The following is a 24138-nucleotide window of genomic DNA, read 5'->3' on the forward strand; positions in this document are numbered from 1 at the left end:
ATAAATATGTATATACACACACACAAATACAGAAAAAATAAATATTTAATCTATTTTTTATTTAAAAACCCATCACTTTACACCAATACTTCTAATTCCAATCCAACACCTCAGAGGTCTTTCCATGTTCAGAAATCCCTTCTCAGAGTGAGAAAACTGACTCCTTTTACTCTCACTATATTTACTTATTTGTTCAGTGTAACTGATCTTCCTGACTATCTGGCTGCCTCTTCTGCCTGCCACCTCCGTATCTACGACCTCTTACTGCCTGCTCTCTTGGCCCTTGGGGATGCTGCCACCAATATCTTCATAAGGCATAAGGGCTTCTTCTTTTGCCTCCCCACATTTCTGAATGCTGAGTACCAATGTCAAGAAGTGGAGATAAGAAGTAATGGATATGTGCTTTCTCTTTTCCCCACCCAACATGGTACAACTTTATAAATGCTGTATGAATGAATGAATAAATGGATCAATGAACAAATGGAAGCGTAAACAAACTTGTACTGCTAGTGTGCATTGTTTATGTTGTGAGTGTTATGTTGGGATTATCAGAGGATGAGAACAGAATAGGTCAGACCAAAGCATCTTCTCTATCCAGGAAGATGTTTGTCTCTTTTCACCCTTATAAGCAGCTTTGGAAGGCTACAGGGGAAAGGGGCAGATATGGGAACACCTGCTCAAGCAGCCAGAGAAGCTAAATGAAACTCTGGAGTCAGTTGACAGAGGAGGCCACCAGCTTGTCTTTGTATCCAGCACAGCTCCAGGGGACCCTTTAACCAGGAGGTATAATGACATAATGATGGGAACAAGTGCAAGACACAGTCTGAGCTTTGGCTGCTTTGTTTTGTTTGAGATTCGTGTGTGTGTGTGTGTGTGTGTGTGTGTTAGAGCTAATACAAGGCAACACTCCAGAGTAAACAGTTCTTGTCCCCCTATGTGATTTCTGAAATTCTATTTGGCTTGCAGTATTTCATGACATTTTTGTCCAACTCCATTGGGACGTGCAGCTTTACGGCAGCTGTGTTGACAGTTGCTAGACAGTTGCTAGCGTAAAGGTGCTAGTGCTTTAGAATCCTCTCTGGTAGTGTGCAACTGGAAATAAATGTGCGTATTAGTTTTGTGAGTACTTAAAACCCATTACTATTCCATTAGCGTTTTCACCAATGCTTACATGGTACCTGCATGTACTACATGACGCTACATAAAATTAGAATCCGATTCTGTTGGGTGACCACTCAAAGTATCCCCATCTGTCTCGCCTGTTGCCCACTGTGGTGACCAAAGAAACCCGATCCTTGACTTCGCAGCTCCCCTTGCTGCTGGGTGTGGCTTATGACCTGATTCCAGTCAGTGAAAAGGATTACGGGAAGTAGCTTTCACTTTTCCTTTGTCTGGTTGCAGAAGGTCGGGTTCCTGAGTGCCTGAGGCCGCTGACACCGTGTTCTCTCAATGGGCTTTCTCTCCCTGAGTGTTGTCGAGGTTGGGGATGGTCTCTGCCTTCAATCCTGAAGGACTCAAGGTTTAGAGTAGTGTGGGCACCAAGAGGAGAAAAAGAGCTAGGCGAAGAGCAAAGGGGAGAGGATGAGGAAAGAGATGGAGTCTGACGGAAGCTTGGGGGAGGCCCACCCTTGGCACCTCAGGCTTCCTAGAGGTTCAGGTCCACTCCCTCGTTCATGCCCGTGTGTGCCTTTTGCATTGAGCTGCTCCTCTAACTGCCCTTTGCAGCCATGGGCTCTGTGCAGCGTGACTCACAACCTGAGGATCTGGGTTTTTTGTCAGCCTTTTGGTCTAAGGGCAGGTTGTTGTAAAGACTGAGATAATACAGATAAAGAGTTAAGAGCTGTGCCTTGTACGTAGGCAGTGCTCCATCAATGTTGAGTATTCATATTGTTACCTTTGAAGGTGCACAGATCTACCGCTGTACGGATTTTCTACCTTTACGGAAAGCCAAAGGCCCCATGGAGAACTGTTTTCATCCAGGTTAATGGAAACGTATGGTGTTTATTTCTTCAGTGGTTTGAGAAGAGAAAGGGGAGGTCACTTTGCAGAGATGATAGAAAGCCAAGAATTTTATTTTTGTGAATCTCATCTTTTTGGTAAAGGGCTGCCTTCTACCAGAAATCAAGACCGGAATTAATACCCATCGTGTGTGTATATCTGCCTGTTCTCTCCTAACGCCTCCTCATTCCCGAGGACTTTGCCAGCATCTGGGAGGTCCAGGAAGAAATGCTCTTTAAATCCTCTGCATTCTTCCAGAAGCCCAAGGGGTTTAACAAGTTCTGATTGTAGCTAAAACATATAAACTTAAAAAGAAAAAAGTACAGTTTCTGTAACTCGGTTTTTTTTATGCCACACATCTTTGTGTGTTTGTCAGGTAACAAAGTAAAACTTGAATCTTTTGTTATTGGTTATTGGGCAGTTGATATAAAGCAGGATATTTGTTCAGAGATAAGAGTGGGTTGCCTTTAACATTTTATAAGGTCATGCTTTATCGAAGGAGTGGGTTTTACACTATCAGTATGAAGTTAATATCAGTAAATTTGAATTTCCAGAGCAAAGACTGTATTGAAAAAGTACAGTTGGAAAGAGATAATTTAAAGAATTTCCCTTTAAGCTAAACATCTGAGGAGTAGAGAAAAGTCATTAATGAAATCAGAGATCACTTGTATATGATGAATTAGGAACACACAGCACAGTGAAGTAATTTCATTCCAGCTGCTCATCTGTGGTCATAATTAAACTGGAAATTCAGCCTCCTGCTTTTTTTGGGGGTGGGGGTGGTGGTGATCTCGTAACAGTAACTTCAGTCCCTAAGAATCAAATGCTGGTTTAAAAATATTTCTGGTACTCAAAGGAATACATTTAGCTCAATAAGGCTGTTTTTCAAAAATCATTCCACTCATTGTTTAAATTATTTTTCTTTCACTTTAATGACATTATAGGAGATTTGGCTCAAATCTTGAAAGGCTCCTTAGAGGCAGAGGAAAAAAAAAATGTAGATTAGTATTGGTAAATCTTTTTCGATGGAGGATATAACAGTAGTTGAAATTTTGGTATCAGCTGAAATTCCAAAGGTTTCTAGAATTGAAGCAAGCAGGAGTGGGGCACGGGGAATCCTCAGTTTATGATGGTAGAGTCAGTAGCTTATGAGCAAGCAGGGGAGAAAATCCTCAGAGCTGAAACTGGGCATTGGCTACTAGATTCAGATCTGTTCTCTCTGCGTGTCTTGCTTGGCCACGTGCTGCTCCGAAGGACAAAAGTACTCCTTTCTGTGGCTGCTTAGGTGGGAAATGATGTTGGGTAGGAGGGCTGGGGCTGCGGATAGGTGATGGGAACCATTTCCTCCTCATTACCCCACAGCATGAGACAGGTCCACATTTAGAGAAGGAAAGGTTCCCAGAAATCTTGACACAGCAAGACCTTGGCATTGAAAACCTAGCATGGAGGCTAAGATACCTCAGCATCGAGTTTTGGAGCCCAAGGCAATGGAATATCAATAATCTTCAGTGAAGTGCCTGGTAATTCCACAGTAATTCACAAGGCCCTTGACAGCTCCCAGGCCTGTCGGCAACTCCGTATCTGAAGGAGGTGGAGCGCAGCTGTGCCTGGAGACCTGCTCTTTGGACCTTTGGCCCCGTGCAAGTTGTTGCCAGTTCACCTGCTGAAACTCAAAGCAGGAATCCTGGGCTGCATTTCATGTGTGCGTGGATGGGTTCAGGGAGGGCATGCACCTCAGCTGATGGCGTTTTATTTACAGATGCACCAGAACTTCCAGTTCTTTCCCCCAGCTTGAAGCTAAGAGAAGCTAAGAGAAGAGGACGAGTTTTGTGTGAACTAGTGCTTAGGGGTAATTTGACCTCAAAGATGACAGCTCAGGGTAATCCCAGCCAGCCCCTGATCCTTCCAAAGGGGCTACGAAAACAGCACTTGGTTGTTGTTTATGCAAAATGAGGGAAGGGGCATGTTTGGAGGGAGAAATTTTGCAACAGATTAATGCATGTCGAGCAGCTGATGTCAGCTGGCTGGTGGAGATTAACATGGTGTACAGCGCCCCTGTTGTCTTTGTACCTTAATTAATTAGATGAGACATTTAATATGTTGAAACAGCAAGCCGAACATCTGGGCTTTTATGGGTAGTGGCGTTTATCCAGCTGTTTACTCTCCCTGCTTTCCGAGGAAGATCCATGCTCCCTGGGTCCTGTTCACTCTTAAAGTGAGTCAGTTCAGAGGCCACAGGATCCCTAACTCCAAGCGTTTTGATCGTGCTTAGAGAAGTGTCTCGTCTTCTGAGTGATCAACTTGAATTTTCCTCAGAAAGGAATCTGATATGATGAAAAGAACATCTCAAGGAGTTAGCAAAACTGGCCCTGGCCCAGGTTTTACCACTGATGGTTCTGTGAGATGAAGCGCGTCTTGAATGCCCCCTTGGCCTTGTTTCCTTATCTGGGATATTGCGGGGAGGCGAATAATTTCTGCCCTGCTTAGCTCTTAGGGTGGCCGGAAGAAGGAGACCATATGGAAAGGCTCTGTAAACTGTGCGAGTTTTACAAATGGTTCACCCAGCCACCCAAAACTATTCTAGGAAGCTTGTAGGTGTTCCAGGCGTTGTGCTTAGCTGGTTATATAATAGTGAACAAGATACCCCCCCCCCCCCCACTCCCCATACCAAGGAGCCCAGTCTGGGCAACAAACAAGCATTTTGTAATATTGTGGGATAAATGCTGTGATAAGAATAATTACAGTGAGCCCGGCAACAACGCAATCTTGGGTTAGGGGTGAGGTGGTGGGTCAGAGACAGTTATTATTTAAAAATAGGGATTAAAGAGGCTTTGGGTTTTTTTTTTTTTCTTTTTTTGGCAATGCCTGGAAGAGAGCCTTGGGAAGATTTGCTGAGCACAGCTGTTGGGTTTCATCTGAAATGCGCGGGGTACTCACTCGATTTCTTGAGAAGAGAGTGAAACTCCGGTTAAGTATGTGAGCTTCCTGCTTTTTGGCTGGAGGACCCTAAAAGGCCACATGGGAACAAGCCCGGTGCAGCTGACACAGACTTCAGAGTGTGAGAAGGAAAGCTTCCTTTGGTTGCTGGCTCTGCACTTATCATCAGCTTAAATCAAGATCCTCTTTTGTCCCAGGTGGTTGGATTAAAGCCGTGTTGGCCTCGGGGAAACTCTTGCTGAAGCAGATACATGCTTGTTTCATGTAGGCCCTGCCTCTTAGGGATTTGTTTTAATATTTCTTTAATGAAAAAAATTTAAATCTGCAAAAATGAGAATAGTGATGAACCCCCGTCAATAATTATCTTCCAGCATCAATAATTATCAAGATTTTGTCACATTTGATTCATCCATCAGTTCCAGGCGCCATGTCATTTCACCCCTACCTACTTCATCGTGCTTCTCTAAACGTGTGGACACTATATTACGTAACCACAATGCCACGATCACATCTACAGAGGACTTTTAGAAACTTGTTCTTGCTCTTTTTCCTCTCCAACATTTGATTATGAAAAATTTTGAGCAGACTTCCCTGGTGGTGCAGTGGTTAGGAGTCCGCCTGCCAATGCAGGGGACACGGGTTCAAGCCCTGGTCCGGGAAGATCTCACATGCCGCCGAGCAAGTAAGCCCGTGCACCACAACTACTGAGCCTGCACTCTAGAGCCTGGGAGCCACTGCTACTGAGCCTGCACTCTAGAGCCTGTGAACCACTACTGCTGAGCCTGTGCGCCACAACTACTGAAGCCCGTGCGCCTAGAGCCCATGCTCCTCAACAAGAGAAGCCACTGCAGTGAGAAGCCTGTGCGCTGCAAAGAAGAGTAGCCCCCGCTCACCGCAACTAGAGAAAGCCCACGTGCAGCAAAGAAGACCCAACATAGCCAAAAAAAATAAATAAATAAAAAAAATTTTTTTGAGCATATGACAAAGTTGAGAATTTGAAAGTGCACGGCTGTATATCCACTGCCTAGATGCTATCATCCACATCGACACACCTCTCCATCTAGTCCTCTCATTATCCCTCCATCCATCTGTCAGTCCATCTCGTTTATGTATTTCAAAGTAAATCACATACATCAGTAAACTTCTCCCCTAAATAGTTCAACATTCGTGTCCTTAACAGTTTAATATTGGTTTCCTTTTTCTTTTGAGATAAATTTACAGTGACATGCACAGATCTTGAGGTGTTGGCTGAATTTGACAAATTCATGTGCCTGTGTAACTCCAATCCCTATCAAGACGTAGAACCATACCTGCGCCCCAGAAAGTTCCTGCATACTCCTTCCCAATCATTCTCTTATCTCTCTCTCCTTGTGGTAACCACTGAGCTGATTTTTTTCTACTATAGGTTAGTTCCTACTGTTCCAGAATTTCATATAAATGGAATCGTCAAGTATGCACTCTTGATATTGTTCACTCAACAAAAGTGTTCGTGGGATTCATCTATGCTGTTATGTGTCTGCTGCTTTGTGGCTGCCAGTAGTTTGCTTCTTTTTATTGCTGATTAGTATCCCATTGAATGATGATACCACGATGTATCTGTCCTCCCATTGATGGATGCCTGGGCTGTTTCTAGTCTTTGGTTCTATGAATTAGCTTCTTTGGATATTCTTGTCCAACTCCTTTTTGTGAATGTATGGCTTTTATTTCTTTGGATAAATTCCTAGGAATTGAATTGCTGGGCTGGGAGGTAGGCCAGCATGTAGAAACTGCCGTAGCTTTTGCCAAATTGGTTTGGACCTTTTTACATCCCTACCAACAGTGAATGACAGTGCTGGTACTCTACTTAGCCAACAGTAGGTTTTGTTAGTCTTTTTAATTTTAGCTCTTCTGGTATGTGTGTAGTGGTATCTCATTGTGGTTTAAAATTGTCTTTCCCTGATGACTTGTGATGTTAAACACTTTGGTATATGTTTCTTGTCCAATTTGTATACCTTTTTGTGTCTGTTCAGATTTTTGCTTGTGATTTTTGTGTCTTTATTATTGAGTTATAGATGATTTTATATATCCTGGATAACAGTCCTTTGCTAGCTATCTGTTTTGCAAATATTATTTCCAAATGTGTGGCTTGCTTATGTTCTTAAATATATCTTTGATGAGCAGAAGCTTTTGACTTTGTCTAACTTAACCAGTTCCTTCTTTTATGCTTATTACTTTCTGGGACCTAAGAAGTCTTTGCCTTCTACTCTTACAAAGGTATTCGCCTGTGTTTTCCCCTAAAAACTTTATAATTCTAGCTTGCACATTAAGGTTTGTTGTGATCCAGCTCAAACGATGTACGTGTGTGATTTGCGATTGGGTCAAGGATTTGTTTTTTTAAAACCAATTGCTAAGCTGCGTGTACCTAGGAAGCGCCGTGCCGCAAGGGTCAACACATGGGAGTCTAGCCGCTGGGTTTGCTTTTTAAGCAGTTTGCAGGTGTGCTGCTGGCTCAGGCCACAGTGGACACGGCTTAGCCGCATATGGTACTTGCCCCTGTTCTTCTTGCCCGTGTTCAGCAATCGAGTATTGAATGCCCACCACGTGCCAGGCACGAAGGCAGGGGTACCCGAGACCCGCCTGCCAGGACGTCAGACTGAGCAGGTGGCTGCCAGCATGTGGTGTGAGAATGGGGGGATGAGCAGAGTGACCGCCATCTGATGAGGGGTCTGGGAAGTCCTCCTGGCAGGAGGGATTTTTGAGCTGAAATCTGAAGGAGGTGAAGGGGGTCAGGTAGGACTAGGGGTCTGGGTAGAGTGTTGTCAGGGCTGGTGGGGAGGAGACGTGCCAAGTTGGAACAGCCCAGGTGGCACCTGCCTTCCCCCAGAGGGTTGGTTGTCTAAGAGGTGGAGAGAGAAGGCGCCTTGGTGACTGGCATGGTCCTTTCTGTGTGTCTCTCCAAGACTCAGTGGGGCCATTGCTAAAATGCCTGCCCTGTGTCTCCTCAGGATGCCTTGAGCAGTTGCACCTTCTTGAAGAGGTTTCCTCAATTCATCTATTTTATTTTCACCGAAGAAACTCTTCTTCCTTTTGACTGCTAAGGCGGAAGGGACAGGGAGAGCCCCTGGGGTGCTCTTCTGTGGCTCTGAACATACTCTCTGCTGCTCTGTCCAGGCTCTTGGCTTTTCAAAGGACCATTGGCTCTCACTGACTGCCCTCCTGCCCACTCAGCCTGCTGGCTGCACGCCCCACCAGAGCTCCTCTCATTGGTGCCTGCCATCCCACGAGGCCCTCTGCCTCACAGTCTGCTGAACCAGAGTATCTTCCCTCAGAGCTTCTGAGCATTGCCGCACAAGGTCCTAGTTGGGCCCCCTCCCTTGGCATCACTACTCCTTGGAAGCAAGTCTGCACTCTTTTCCAGCTGCCCTTTCAACACACTCCCTATGGAGTGCCCTGTGCATGCCTTGCACCTCTTCATTTCATCCGCTTTCTTTCTCTCGATGCCTTTGTGTCCTGCGTCAAGGCCACCAGACTGGTACTGCTCAGGTTCCCATCTCTCCTCTCAAATTGTCTCTTGAATCCCGCCCGCCTTCCCGCCTTCATCATATCTCCTTTGTAGTCCAGGCTCTGGCTCCAGCCATTGTTTTTGCTCATCAAAGAATCCCTGTGGGGGCTTCCCTGGTGGCGCAGTGGTTGAGAGTCCGCCTGCCGATGCAGGGGACACGGGTTCGTGCCCCGGTCTGGGAAGATCCCACATGCCGTGGAGAGGCTGGGCCCATGAGCCATGGCCACTGGGCCTGCGCGTCCGGAGCCTGTGCTCCGCAACGGGAGAGGCCACAACATTGAGAGTACCGCAAAGAAAAAAAAAAGAATCCCTGTCTGCTACTCTGTTCCTCTACCTACAAAGATGATCTGATTTCACTTCTTTTACCCAGTACCGCATGATGATAATCACATAGTTAACAATTCTTGTGTGTGTCCCGGGTAATTTCTTGAACTCCCGTTGGACTTTTCTTGATGGTTTTGTCGCCAGAGTTTTCAGCGTGGTCTCCCTCCCCTCCTCCACTTCCTCAGCAGCATCCGTTCCTTGGATGCAGCACAGCCGCTCTGCTGAAGCTGCTTTCTAGTCAGCATATGAGATTTTTCTGAGGCATTTAACTGTTGAACACTTAAAATCTTTTATTTGATCTGTCACCGAATTTTCTCCTTTTTGTCAGTTTTTTCCTCCTGAGACTTCTTTATCCTGCTTCCTAAATGTGGTGTTCTTCAAGATTTTGGCCTTGTTTTTATTCCTTTTTTCTCATCTTGGCAACTTTACATTCTTATGGCTTTGTTGTTTCTAGATGTCTTCCAAACGTGCGATTCCTGTAAGTCACCATTTAGGACATTTCCACCAGAATGCCTTCCCTCCCTTTCCTTGCATTCATATATTTATCACCCATCCTCACTTCCCTAAACCAGCACCCTTGACAGGCATGGCTAATCAATGAAGACGGTCATCCTCACTAGACTTGGCTGTGACCTAGGAAGTTTTCAGTGTGGCTCGCAGGCAGCCTCTGCTAGTTGGTACATCAGTTGCATCTATCTGTCATATTTGTACCAGATGGCCCTGCTTTCTGTTACCCAGAATCTGGTCCCCTGAAGGATTAGTCACCACCAAGGTTCAGTTTATAATCCCTGCCCAATTTCCTAGCACCGTGGGAAGGACATAAGCTGGAGTTATTCAGAGTTCTCACAATGCAACATTTCTTTAAAGATCTAGGCAGAAGATGTAGGTAGGGGGAATGTGAGTCATCTTAAGATTGGTATGAAATATATCTGTGTATGTTCAACAGTGGTCTTATTTTGCAGTTCATAAAAGCATTCTCACGTATCCCTTTGCCTCTGGGTATATTCTAAATAGGAGAGAACCAAGTTTAGTAAACATTTTAAAAGTTTATAAGCCACTGCAGGTAGATACACATGCACGTTGGGAAAAGCACTGGCTTTGTCCATCCTCAGAGGCTAATTGGGTTGGCTTTGTGAGCTGTTCGGGGAGAATACCATTCCAGAGATGGAGGTCCTCCTCTGAGAGGTTGCTGCCTCTAGGGTCTCAGAGTTCTTGTTACTCCAGACACCCGGAAATCGTTCTAAACCGTCGGCATTGAATGATGACTTTTTGACTTGAGGTTTGGTGACGGTTGGCACCTTCACCTCTTCTAGACCAAGAATGCATTTTCCGCTCTAAGTGTTTTTCTCTGTCGCATGGCTGCTGTGACAGGTCACAGTCTCCCAACTACTGGACAAAAGGAAAACTGGGCTGCAAATCCTTGAAGAGTCTGCACTTGGAGTTTTAAGTCCGGCTGTAAATGGAAGTCAGTTATGTGGGAGGTGGTGTGGGACCCGGGGTGGACACTGCCGCTGACCAGCTGTGTGACCTTGGCTGGAAGCCTGGCGTCCCTCCATCTCAGTGCCCTCACCTGCCTGTTGAAACTGAAGGGTTGGCTGATCTTGAGGGTCCTTTGAGACCCAGCGTTCCATGTTCTTTGTTTTCCTGGTTGTTACTGTTATGACTTTATCTAATGAGACTTTCTTGTTTAGACAGTAAAGAAAGTTCTGTGGAACGATCAGTGTTTTAAAAAGCACTTGGAATTGCATCTATTTGTTGGTTTATATTAGAATGGTTTTGGGGTCCTCGGGAAAGAGGGGCACATCCTGTCCTGGAAGGCTGAGTGTAGCTAGGGGGACGGGGAATGGGTAGGTCTAAGAACTGCCTATTAATTGACTGCCCTTAGGTTTATCAGAGCAGCCAGGAAACAGAGGTGTTTGGTACAGGCTGGCATCCCATTAAGCCACACAGTATATGGCTGTGATTAAGAGCACAGGCTTTGGAACCAGGCAGAAAGCCTGGGGTTCTAAGTCCTGACTTCATTACCATCTGGCTCTGTCACCTTCAATGAGATCACATCTCTTCAACCTCAGTCTTCATGTTTGTAAAATGAGGAAAATAAGAGTGCTTCCATCGTAGTGTTGCTGTAAGGATTAGATGGGATGAGATACAGAACTCCTAGCCCATGTGGTGTACAGTAATTGCTCAATAAACATAGCCTCTTAATCAGAGTGCTTGCCTTAGACATTTTTCCTCTGGTACCTGAGGAGAAGGTCACACAATCATACTAAATGGTAGAAGTTGTTAGCCACAAATTACAGAGGAGGAAATCAAAGTTCAGAAGAGTTAAGTAATGTTCTCCACGTTACACAAGCAGTCAGTGACAGAGCTAGGATTGGAAACCACATCTTCCTGCCTCCAGAGTCTCCTTCTGCCATGCCCTCTGCCTCCTGGAATGGAGAGCCCTCCTCACTGCCCACAGCAGGCTGGGCTCAGCAGGGGATTCTAAAAGACCATGAGAGAGGCAAGACGAGTCACCCATATCCACCGAAAGCTGTTCTGCTTACAAACAGGTTGGGTTCTAAAGAACTACTGGAAGTTCATTTGTTTGAAAAGTTCAAAGTGATATTCTAGTAGCTACTGTTCATGCTGCCTCTTGGTGGCAGGAAGAATTACCATGCTTTCCCCCCATGAATGGTTTTGTTTGCAACCATGAAAATTCTTAACCTGAAAATTGATAAGTAGAGGACCATGCAAGGCAGAGCAGAGCAGTAAAGGGTCCTGAAAGAGGTAGGGACACTACACCATGCACAATCAGAGGAGAGAGAGTCACGGCCAGTAACAGGGTACAGTGGGATCATCAGTAGCTTCCTGTGGTGGTGGTGATGGCGGTGACGGTGGTGGTGGAAGTAGCATTCAAGATGGGCCTCGAAGGAAGGGAAACATGTTGGAAAAGTGGAGGTGGCAGGAAAGAGAGCAGCTACAGGGTGCATTCCAGGTGCATAACACTGAAGCTGAGCTCTGTGGAGTGAGGAGATAATGAAAAAATCCTCCGACTAATTTTTCATGTCTTTTAATGCCTTTGATTGTGTTACATGAAGGCAGGTCAGAGAGTCCAAGAGGCAGATACCCTATTTGTCAACAAAAATACTTCTAAGCATCTTTGTCTTTCCTCCATCTGTAGGGGAGCTTCCAGCACCAGGGTGCTTGCAGTTCTTCTGTCTGTACCTGCACTTCCCAGTGGGGAATCCACCGCCACATATGGCTTGAAACGTGGTCCTCCTGACGTGTGCTGTCAATGTGAGACACACACTGGATTTTGAAGACATAGTAAGAAAGGAAAATATCTCAATTTTGGGTATTGATTACATGTTGAAATGGTATTTTGGATAGATTGGATTAAAAGTAAAATATTAAAATTAAGTTCACCTGCTTTTGACGTTTTAATGTGGCTACTAGAAAATTTAAAATGACATGTGTGGGGCTTCCCTGGTGGCGTAGTGGTTGAAAGACCGCCTGCCGATGCAGGGGACACGGGTTCGTGCCCCGGTCCGGGAAGATCCCACATGCCGCAGAGGTGCTGGACACGTGAGCCATGGCCGCTGAGCCTGCGCGTCCGGAGCCTGTGCTCCGCAACGGGAGAGGCCGCAGCAGTGAGAGGCCCGCGTACCACAAAAAAAAACCCCAAAAAACAAAAAACAACAAAATGACACATGTGGTTCTCATTAATGGCTCGCCTTCTGTTTCTATTGGATGGTGCTATTCTGGAGGGACTTGTTCTATACTTAAAGTTCTGTCATCCATTCTGGGGTCATCTGAGTCCTAGATGGCTTTGAGCTGGGTGCACCTCAGGAAACGTACTTGCTCATTCAGATGTGATGGAGACCTAGTTTCTCTTTATGGCTAGGTTACATACATGGTTTGCTGAGCTTCAGAGACTTCATCTGTGTAGTGCGGACGTTAGATCAGATATTTTCCATGGCCCCTTTCAATTAAAAAAATTCTATGATTCTAGCTTGGTGTCAGCTATTAACTTTTTCTGGGTTCCATTGAAAGGTCTCTACTGCTCCCTTTACCAAATGTCAGAAAAAGTCTGGATTATTTCCTCTTACTTGTGGTCCTTTAGTAGTTCTTGGAGTGGAAAGACTTCAGAGTTCTGATAGATTAAGGAAACCTTCTTACTCTCCTTCTCTTCTCTGTCTGTTGGCCCATCTTGGCTTGTTTCAGTGTGCTCCTGAACAAGGTGGCCCACCAGCTCCTTTAAAATGGTAGAAGCATCAGAGAGCTGGGAGAAGAGGTCTCTCCTTTCTTTGGTTCATGACTGTTAAGACTGCTTTTGAATACCCCATGCACGGTGATCCCATAAACTTTATTTAGACACTGTCTAGGTCCATAAAAACTGAGACTCTGATCTGTATTTTCCCTTTTGGCTCTACTAATGTTAGAACAAATCAGTCATGTCTTTGTAAATATCTTTTCTTTCAGCAGTTCATCCTCTTATACACTGTCCATCTGCTATTCAATAAAATATATCAGGTATTGGGCTAGTTTCCAGAACACAGAAGTAGAAGACTTGGTCTTTATCCTTGAGGAGCTCCTGGATAAAGGGGTTCCACCTTTAAACTTCACCAACAAGGTGAATACATGGTGCTTTCTGTCTTGAGAGGGACATTCAAGCTGGGGTGGGCACAGGTGAGGAAAGAGGGTGGCACCATGAGCACACTAGGCGATGAAAAGTTGACTTTCAGTTGAGAGATTTTGATGTTCCAAAGTGAGACAAGGTCTTAGTTAACCAACACGTCAAATGAATAAAATCTGCCCTATAAATATATATTATATGTAATTCCATTGAATGGAACATCAACGTCTGGATGCAACCGTGTTGCTATACTGAAATCCCCTCTTATAATACCAGTTGCAATGTAGTTTCTTGCCATTTAATTTATTTTTCTTTTGGAATGAGCCTTTTACAATATGTTACATTTCTTAAAAGTAACAATATAGAAAGGGGGTTATATGAAAGCAAAGTTTTACTGGTTTAAAAAAGGGCACTAGAGGGCTTCCCTGGTGGCGCAGTGGTTGAGAGTCTGCCTGCCGATGCAGGGCACACGGGTTCGTGCCCCGGTCCGGGAAGATCCCACATGCCGTGGAGCGGCTAGGCCCGTGAGCCATGGCCGCTGAGCCTGTGCGTCCGGAGCCTGTGCTCCGCAACGGGAGAGGCCACAACAGTGAGAGGCCCGTGTACCGCAAAAAAAAAAAAAAAAAAAAAAAAAGGGCACTAGAGAGGGAAAATACTGTTAGGCCTGTGGAGTCCACTTTATTGCAAGTGCCTGAATCTGAGTTACCCTTAATAAAGTCTTGATTTCTCTCTCAGAGTCTGGGTGAATAAAATATATCTGCAGAGGTATTTCTGAGTAACCAGCACTTCTTGGCTTTTAATTTGAGGTTTGTAGGAATCCTAATCTGATACACAAATCTACACGTGAAATGAAAATAGGGATAAACTTGTTCATATGCAGCTCTACCCGTACGAACCATGCAGGTGTTGACCATTTTCCCTGGTGGGGGCAGGTGACAGGGCGGTGGTTGGAGGTTGAAGAGAGGCACACAGTAATAACCGTGGTGGCAGCAATATTCATGTAGAGGGTTGAACTTATTAACAATGGGAGCAGCACGCTAACTGTTGCCTAGAAACCAGCTTTTGATTGGAGCAGTGATGAGTTCTCTGTATGTCTGTTTCTCTTTTCTCTGATGTGCTGCCCCAGAACACTGTGTATCTTAGTTTCTGTAATCAGAATCAGTTTAGTGTAAAAAGTTTTTTAAAATTCTGTGCCATTTCTGGATGTAACTAAGTTGGAGATCGCTAACATGGAGTTTGGTGGATGTGCTGGTGTCTGATGATTAGAGGTACCCTAGCTGGTTTGCAAGGATTGTATGTGGGCATTTAAATAATTGATACACTGCTTTGTTTTGGACAGCTCAAATAGCTGCCCTTTATTCACCTGCAGTTAGAATAATAAGGTCATTTATTACCATGCATGTAAAATGGAAAACCTCACTATAAATTATAACTTCAAATTATTATCTATCATCTCCCTGCATAATGAGGCATAAAGTTTATTAAATCATTCATTCATATGTTCAGTATTCGTTTAATAAATGTTTATTGAATGCCTACTCTGTGCCAGGCAGGATATGAGAGGTACTAGGGATGTAGCCGTGAACAAGATAGAAAAAGGTTCTGAGCTTGACAGATGAGACAGATAATAAACTCAGCAACAGATGTGCCAATTACAGATAAGAGTAAGTGATGGGAAAGGCATCCACGTGATGAGAGGAACTCTGTTTGAGAGGTGAGGGCGTGGAGGGGTGTATTTTAGGTAAAGATGGTCAGCGGAAGCCTAAGTGAAGTGAGACCTGAAAGAATAAAGGAGCCAGGCTTTCAATGTAAAAATGGTTGCACATAGTCAGTGGTGTTTAGTAGACTCAGAACTGAGGTGGTTCTGCTGTGTATGATGCCACTTGTGTGCGAGGGTGATATTCTGAATTGACCCAGGAACTAATGAGGAAAGACAGTAGCCTGGCCCTAGAGCACAGCCTTGGAGCCCCCATTAGGGCAGGTGTTAAGCCCTTAATTGCTGGGTGATTGGGAGGGAGGGTCTCAGGGGAGGGACTAGGTTGGCACTCAGATGCCACAACCGTTCACCTATTATGGTATGGAAGTATTTCAGTATTTAAACAAGCAGCATGGCATGTGTGATGGCTGGTCATCAGCCGTGCTTGTGCATAATTTTATGGTTCAAGGAATTTTGACCATTAACCAATTGCAGTTACAGATCATTTAAGAAATTCTGGCCGCCTCACATAGTTCAGTAGAGAAAAGGAAGGGTTAAAGTGCTGTTTTCAATGCCGGCAGTCATGATTTTATACTCTGGGTCAGATTTTGAGGAGGTAGCAAACTGAATGTATTCTTCCCAAGAAGATAACTAACCTAACATTCCTGTTTTCTTTTTTCTTTTTTTTTAAATTAGGCGGCATCACTGTCCACACCTCCCTACCAAGATATATGATAAAACAGAGAAACCATGTCTTTTCTCCGAATATACCAAGAACTACCCTCTCTATCGCTCTTACCTGCCCAGAGAGTCCTTCAAGCCCAAGCTGGAGTACCAGAAAGCGTCCGCGCCAATGGAAGGCCTGACCACATTTAGGTGAGGGCAATAGTGTGAACGTATAAACGCACACCACTACTGGAGTAACGTACAGCATTAACCTAACGTTCAAATTGCATTGACGTGCACTATCAATACATGCTATTACTGCTTGAATGTTAATTTACTGTATCTCTGAAAGAAAATCCTGCATTTATTAGCCTGTTTAGTTTTCCCTAGTCCCCTCTTAAAGAGAAAGGATTCTTACTTGGGGCTGGGGCGGGGGAAGGGGGAGCCGTGGGGTGGGAATTGTAAATTGATCTACATCAAAAGGGTGGGAGGTTAAGTTAACTATGCAAGGAAAATAATAACTAGAAAGAGGGTGGCTACTGCAGAAAAAGGAGCTTTGGGCTTCTGCACAGAAGCTCTAGGTCAGCTTGGGTGGTGGTAGTGATGTCGGTCGTGGTGAAAGAGAACTTGAGCTTTTTTGAAATTATGCTATAGAGTTTGAGTTGGGGTCCCCTTGAACATTCTTCAGGAATATGAACAAAGAATAGTTCCTTTTACATTACCCTTGACTTAGCAACTCTGGCTCTTGAGCTCCAGCTCTGTGAGGAGACTGAACCCCGTGGCTCAGCGTGTCAGGCCTGCAGAGGTATCTGTACTGAGGGGGTGGGCACACATGATCAGTCTCAGGGTTGTTCCACATGCTGCAGGGCTCTAACAGAATCTGCTGTTGACAGCTCAGTTAGTGATCTCCAGGTGATGACCTGTGACTGGTGACCCAGAGGAGTAGAAACGTCTTTGAGTCAGTTGGGCAGTGTTCCAGGTTGTAGAACTCAGTCCCCACATGAGACCTGAGAGCTGGGCGCCTTCTCTGCCTCCCAAGTTCCTCATCCCTACAGGGCAGGATTGCTGTGTGGTGGAGGTGAAATTGTTCTACCATGATGCCCGCACGTTACAGGTTTGCAAGACCTGGTAAAATTTCTTCCTGTTGCTTCCCCCTTTGCCTCGCAATTTTGTGCTTTTCTGTAAAGGTCCCAGGTGACCCTGGCTGAGCAGAACACCAGTTCATTCAGTTTCCCCCAGGACGGGCCTGGAAATGTCCTCTGTTTAGAATGTGGGTTGGAGGCATGAAGTATTCCTCCTAAAAGCTGCTGTCTTCTAGATCCAAAGGAAGAAGTCCATGTCTGGGTTATCAGAAAAGACCCACAATGTGGGGAATGAAGCCCAGGGATTTCTCGGCTTTGTGGGAACCCCTGGACAGGGGCCGCTTGAGAATGAGAGGGACTCGAGGGTCTTATCTGACTCTTGACTTGAATCAGGTCACCTTTATGCTGAGTAGTTATATTTAATGATTTGAGGTCAGCACAAGGTTTCTGGGTCCTGATTCATGAAAAAAAATGTAATCTATGCAACCTGTTTTTCAACCTGTGACTTACTAAACAATATAAACCTTAAAGTTTGGGCTTCATTTTCCCAGGAAAACGGCGTTCTTTGTTTCTATGAGTCTAAAGACCACAACAAGAGACGTGGATCATTCTGGAGCATTGCTTTTCGTTTTAAGAAACCACAGTCAGTGCTCATGAAAGGAACTAGGCTTATGTATAAGAGACATGTAATTGGTAGGAAAGGATAAGAGCAGTGTTGAGGAATGGATTACAAACATCACGTTCAGTTTCTAGATGCTGGTCTTCACTTCTCTTTGTACCCAATTTGCAGGAAGTCAAGAGTGCCTTGTGGAATACAGAGTACAGGCCAGTTTCAGATATTGTCCTGGAAATATTTGGATACTTGGAGTGTTGGATGTTGAGGAGTGCTTTCTTTTTGTTGCCCACAAGCTCAGGAGAATGAGAACAAATCCTTTCTCTGGAGCAGGCGTCCTGTCCCATCCCCTAGCTCTGAGGCCTCCAGTGGAGCCCCACATGCCCTCCCTCTTCCCGATGGTGCTTTGCAAAACAAAAACTTGCCCTTTGACCTGTCCTAAATTATCCTTGCCTTGTGTCACTTACAACAATAAACATTTCACCCAGAAAGTCTCTCTGTCCCTGCCAAGGCCAGAATAACAAAATCATTCATGTTAAGATACGGCCGAAGTGGAAGAATGAAGATACTGAAAGAATTTCCAAAACAACTTATTAATGATTGTAAGAGCCTTAAAAAGAAAAGTGGCAGGATCATGGTTACCCATGGGAAGAAAAAAGAACAGAAGTGCTTCTCTCCTCTCCTTTATTTCCTTCCCCAGAAAGAGGACTAAGGGACAGATGAGCAGAAGGCATCTCTTCTCTCCCCCGTCCCTCAATCTCATCATTTCTCAGCCCTGTGCCTACCCTGCTGGGCACATTTTCATAGACTGAAAAACAAAAAACCTATGCCCCTGTCAGGATGCCTTCTTTTTTTTTTTTGAGCTTTGGTGGGCTTTTATTGACATAAATTAACAAAAATCGAGATTGTACTAACCATCTTTTCTGAACTTTATAAACTCAGCAGAGACTCTGGCCCGTATCTGAATACATACAGTAAAAGTGTTCCCCATTGGGCAATGTAGAGTTGTTGTCATCTAGGTTCTCTGCCAGAGGATGCTGGGGAAAGGATGGGCCAGCCCTGTGTCTGCACACCTCTGTGTCTGTGTGGATCGTCATCCTTCTGCCCTTAGAACTCTGATTATTAGAATGTCCGACCCACTTACCTCTCTAAAGGCTGACCTGGCTTAGTTTCTGAGATTGGGGCTGCCACCTGCTGCATGAAAAAGTCATGTGGCCCGTGGCTTGGCTAGGTTTGGCGATTAAGCTCAGACACAAAAAACACCTGGTTTCTGGAAAGGTTATCATCCCAGCATGAGGCATGATTACAGCTGCACCCAGCTCTTACTGACTGTAAATCTTGGGCATTTACAGCAGGTACCATGAGGTGAATGCTTGTGCTTTTCAGCCCTTCTTAACGTTGAACTGTTTCTTGCCGCCCTGAGTAATTCTCTCACAGAGGATCTGCCTTTAGTTCGGGTAGACCTGAGATCAGTTTATGAATAAGAGGTTTGTACTTCAAACCTCATTTCCCCTTAGGCACGTCACCATGTAAAACAGTTGGGCCCCATTTGGGGACATTATTTTGTTAGCTAAGTGAGATCCCTAAAGATGGGCAAAGTGACAGCCTCAGAAAAAAGAGGTGAGTCTTCAAGATGGTGTTAGACCTTTATTCTTAAAGGGAGAGGGGCCGAGGGTAGGGTGAAATGGAGGTGCAGAGGGGGAGGATGGAATCGGGTTCACCCCTGATGGGTTTGGCTGCAGGGAAGAGGGCAGGAAGTTGGTGGCACAGATTCCTTCATGTATTGACAAGACTCCTTGGTAAATCGGAGTGTAAGGGGGAAGAGCTAAAAGTGAAAGGGCTTTTAGAAAAGCCAGGAAAGAAGCAAGATGGTAGTAGGCTTGAGTCTTTTCCTACCTATTGAATATTACACATTTCCTGTTCAAATACATATTTCTCTACTCACAGCTATCCCAGTGCAGGTATACTTCCTCACCTCTATAGATTGGACCTGAGAATTAAGACATGCAGTAAAAGGTCTCGGCGCTAGACTTGCCTGGGTAGTTTAAGAGCCTTTGATGTGCATCTTTGATTAATTTGGGGGACATTTTGGCCGTTCTTTCTTTAAGTATTTTTTCTGTACCCAAGGCTCTGTTCATTTCTTTCCCCCAGTCTTTTTCTCTCTCTATCCTTCATATTGGAGAGCTTCTATTCAAACATTTTCAGGTTCACCGAGCCTTTCTTTCTTCCTCTATTTCCATTCTGCTATTAAGCCCATCCAGTGAGTGTTTTATTTTAGATGTTGTGTTTTTCAGTTTTAGAATTTACATGTGGTTCTTTTCATATGCAGTTTCTCTTTCTCTTCTGTGATTCCCTGCCTTTTAATTCATTGTGACCTTATTTTCCATTTTGCAACAAAGCATAGTGAAAATAGCAGCTGTCTAATCCTTGCCTGCTAGTTGCAACATCTGGGTCAACTTGGGGCTGGTCTTCATGATTATCTTTTTTTTCCCTTGAGAATGCATCACATTTTCTCTGTGTATGTCAAGAAATTTGGATTGATCCTGTACGTTGCTCTTTTTTTTGGATTGTGTTTTTTTATTTTTTTAACATCTTTATTGGAGTATAATTGCTTTACAATGTTGTGTTAGTTGCTGCTGTATAACAGAGTGAATCAGCTGTATGTATACATATATCCCCATATCCCCTCCCTCTTGCGCCTCCCACCCTCCCTCATTATCCCACCCCTCTAGGTGGTCACAAAGCACCGAGCTGATATCCCTGTGCTATGCAGCTGCTTCACACTAGCTATCTATTTGACATTTAGTAGTACATATATGTCCATGCCACTCTTTCACTTTGTCCCAGCTTACCCTTCCCCCTCCCCATGTCCTTAAGTCCATTCTCTACATCTGCGTCTTTATTCCTTTCCTGCCCCTCGGTTCATTAGAACCATGTTTTTTTTTAGATATGTATGTATGTTTTTTAGATATGTATGTATGTTAGATAGATATGTATGTTAGCATATGTTGTTTGTTTTTCTCTTTCTGACTTACTTCACTCTGTATGACTGACTCTAGGTCCATCCACCTCACTACAAATAACTCAGTTTCATTTCTTTTTATGGCTGACTAATATTCCATTGTATATTTGTGTCACCTCTTCTTTATCCATTCATCTATTAATGGACACTTAGGTTGCTTCCATGTCCTGGCTACTGTAAATAGTGCTGCGATAAACATTGTGGTATGTGTCTCTTTCTGAATTATGATTTTTTCTGGATGTATGCCCAGTAGTGGGATTGCTGGGTCATATGGTAGTTTTTTAAGGAACCTCCATACAGTTCTCCATACTGACTGTATCAATTTATATTTCCACCAACAGTGCAAGAGGGTTCCCTTTTCTCCACACCCTCTCCAGCATTTGTTGTTTGTAGAGTTCTTGATGATGGCCATTCTGACCGGTGTGAGGTGATACATCATTGTGCTTTTGGTTTGCATTTCTCTAATGATTAGTGATGTTGAGCATCCTTTCATGTGTTTGTTGGCAATCTCTATGTCTTCTTCGGAGAAATGTCTATTTAGGTCTTCTCCCATTTTTGGAATGGGTTGTTTGTTTTTTTGTTATTGAGCTGCATGAGCTGCTTGTGTATTTTGGAGATTAATCCTTTGTCAGTTGCTTCATTTGCAAACATTTCTCCCATTCTGAGGGTTGTCTTTTCATCTTGTTTATGGTTTCCTTTGCTGTGCAAAAGCTTTTAAGTTTCATTAGATCCCATTTGTTTATTTTTGCTTCTATTTCCATTTCTGTAGGAGATGGGTCAAAAAGGATCTTGCTGTGATTTATGTCACAGAGTGTTCTGCCTATGTTTTCCTCTAAGAGTTTGATAGTGTCTGGCCTTACATTTAGGTCTTTATTCCATTTTGAGTTTATTTTTGTGTATGGTGTTAGGAATTGTTCTAATTTCATTCTTTTACATGTAGCTGTCCAGTTTTCCCAGCACCACTTATTGAAGAGACTGTCTTTTCTCCATTGTATATTCCTGCCTCCTTTATCAAAGATAAGGTGACCATATGTGCATGGGTTTATCTCTGGGCTTTCTATCCTGTTCCATTGGTCTATATTTCTGTTTTTTGTGCCAGTACCATACTGTTCCGATGACTGTAACTTTGTAGTATAGTCTGAAGCCAGGGAGCCTGATTCCTCCAGCTCCGTTTCTCTTTCTCAAGATTGCTTTGGCTATTCAGGGTCTTTTGTGTTTCCATAAAAATTGTGAAATTTTTTGTTCTAGTTCTGTGAAAAATGCCATTTGTAGTTTGATAGGGATTACATTGAATCTGACAATTACTTTGAGTAGTAGAGTCAATTTCACAATGTTGATCCTTCCAATCCAAGAACATGGTATATCTCTCCATCTGTTTGTATTGTCTTTAATTTCTTTCATCAGGGTCTTATAGTTTTCTGCATACAGGTCTTTCATCTCCTTAGGTAGGTTTATTCCTAGGTATTTTATTCTTTTTGTTGCAGTGGTAAATGGGAGTGTTTCCTTAATTTCACATTAAGATTTTTCGTCATTAGTGTGTAGGAATGGAAGAGATTTCTGTGCATTAATTTTGTATCCTGCTACTTTACCAGATTCCTTGATTAGCTCTAGTAGTTTTCTGGTAGCATCTTTAGGATTCTCTAGGTATAGTATCGTGTCATCTGCAAACAGTGACAGTTTTACTTCTTCTTTTCCAATTTGGATTTCTTTTATTTCTTTTTATTCTCTGATTGCTGTGGCTAAAACTTCCAAAACTATGTTGAATAGTAGTGGTGAGAGTGGGCAAGCTTGTCTTGTTCCTGATCTCAGAGGAAATGATTTCAGTTTTTCACTACTGAGAACGATGTTAGCTGTCGGTTTGTCATATATGGCCTTTATTTTGTTGAGGTAGGTTCCCTCTATTCTTACTTCTTGGAGAGTTTTTTTTATCATAAATGGTGTTGAATTTTGTCAAAAGCTTTCTCTGCATCTATTGAGATGATCATATGGTTTTTATCCTTCAATTTGTTAATATGGTGAATCACATGGATTGTGTATATTGAAGAATCCTTGCATTCCTGGGATAAACCCCTCTTGATCATGGTGTATGATCCTTTTAATGTGCTGTTGGATTCTGTTTGCTAGTATTTTGTTGAGGATTTTTGCATGTATGTTCAGCAGTGATATTGGCCTGTAGTTTTCTTTCTTTGTGACATCTTTGTCTGGTTTTGGTATCAGGGTGATGGTGGCCTTGTAGAATGAGTTTGGGAGTGTTCCTCCCTCTGCTCTATTTTGGAAGAGTTTGAGAAGGATGGGTGTTAGCTCTTCTCTAAATGTTTGATAGAATTCCCCTGTAAAGTCATTTGGTCCTGGGCTTTTGTTTGTTGGAAGATTTTTAATCACTATCTCAATTTCAGTGCTTGTGATTGCTCTGTTTATATTTTCTGTTTCTTCCTGGTTCAGTCTTGGAAGGTTTTGCTTTTCTAAGAATTTGTCCATTTCTTCCAGGTTGTCCATTTTATTGGCATATAGTTGCTTGTAGTTATCTCTCATGATCCTTTGTATTTGTGCAGTGTCCGTTGTTACTTCTCCTTTTTCATTTCTAATTCTATTGATTTGAGTCTTCTCTCTTCTTTTCCTCATGAGTCTGGCTAATGGTTTATCAATTTTGTTTATCTTCTCAAAGAACCAGATTTTAGTTTTATTGATCTTTGCTATCATTTCCTTCATTTCTTTTTCATCTGTTTCTGATCTAATCTTTATGATTTCTTTCCTTCTGCTAACTTTGGGTGTTTTTTTTGTGTGCTTCTTTCTCTAATTGCTTTAGGTGTAAGGTTAGTTTGTTTATTTGAGATTTTTCTTGTTTATTTGAGATTTTCTTGTTTGAGGTAGGATTGTATTGCTGTAAACTTCCCTCTTAGAACTGCTTTTGCTGCATCCCACAGGTTTTGGGTCGTTGTGTTTTCATTGTCATTTGTTTCTAGGTATGTTTTGATTTCCTCTTTGATTTCTTCAGTGATCTCTTGGTTATTTAGTAGCATATTGTTTAGCCTCCATGTGTTTGTATTTTTTACAGTTTTTTCCTGTGACTGATATCTAATCTCATAGTGTTGTGGTCAGAAAAGATACTTGATATGATTTCAATATTCTTAAATTTACTGAGGTTTTATTTGTGACCCAAGATATGATCTATCCTGGAGAATGTTCCATGAGCACTTGAGAAGAAAGTGTATTCTGTTGGTTTTAGATGGAATGTCCTATAAATATCAATGAAGTCCATCTTGTCTAATGTGTCATTTAAAGCTTGTGTTTCCTTATTTATTTTCATTTTGGATGATTTGTCCATTGGTGAAAGTGGGTTGTTAAAGTCCCCTACTATGATTGTGTTACTGTCGATTTCTCCTTTTATGGCTGTTAGCATTTGCCTATGTATTGAGGTGCTCCTATGTTGAGTGCATAAATATTTACAATTGTTATATCTTCTTCTTGGGTTGATCCCTTGATCATTATGTAGTGTCCTTCTTTGTCTCTTGTAATAGTCTTCGTTTTAAAGTCTATTTTGTCTGATATGAGAACTGCTACTCCATCTTTCTTTTGATTTCCGTTTGCATGGAATATCTTTTTCCAGCCCCTCATTTTCAGTCTGTATGTGTTCCTTGGTC

At 43.3% G+C, this 24138-nt stretch overlaps 1 protein-coding gene across 2 annotated transcripts in view; it reads left to right on the plus strand.

Moving 5' to 3' along the window:
* Nucleotides 1-11976: 11976 nt before the first annotated feature.
* The window catches only part of SAXO1 (stabilizer of axonemal microtubules 1), a 37227-nt gene continuing 25065 nt past the window's right edge, over nt 11977-24138 (plus strand). Inside the window, exons 1-2 of one of the 2 annotated variants that reach the window (XM_079925813.1) lie at nt 11977-12109; nt 15811-15990. In XM_079925813.1, coding sequence (XP_079781939.1) covers nt 15968-15990 — 23 coding nt within the window. In that variant the 5' untranslated portion in view covers nt 11977-12109; nt 15811-15967. Of the gene's footprint in view, nt 12110-15587; nt 15991-24138 lie in introns of those variants that run through there. The other variant, XM_079925812.1, reaches the window with a different exon arrangement.

The sequence above is a fragment of the Stenella coeruleoalba genome, assembly GCF_951394435.1.
Source record: "Stenella coeruleoalba genome assembly, chromosome: 7".
Taxonomy (NCBI): Eukaryota; Metazoa; Chordata; class Mammalia; order Artiodactyla; family Delphinidae; genus Stenella; species Stenella coeruleoalba.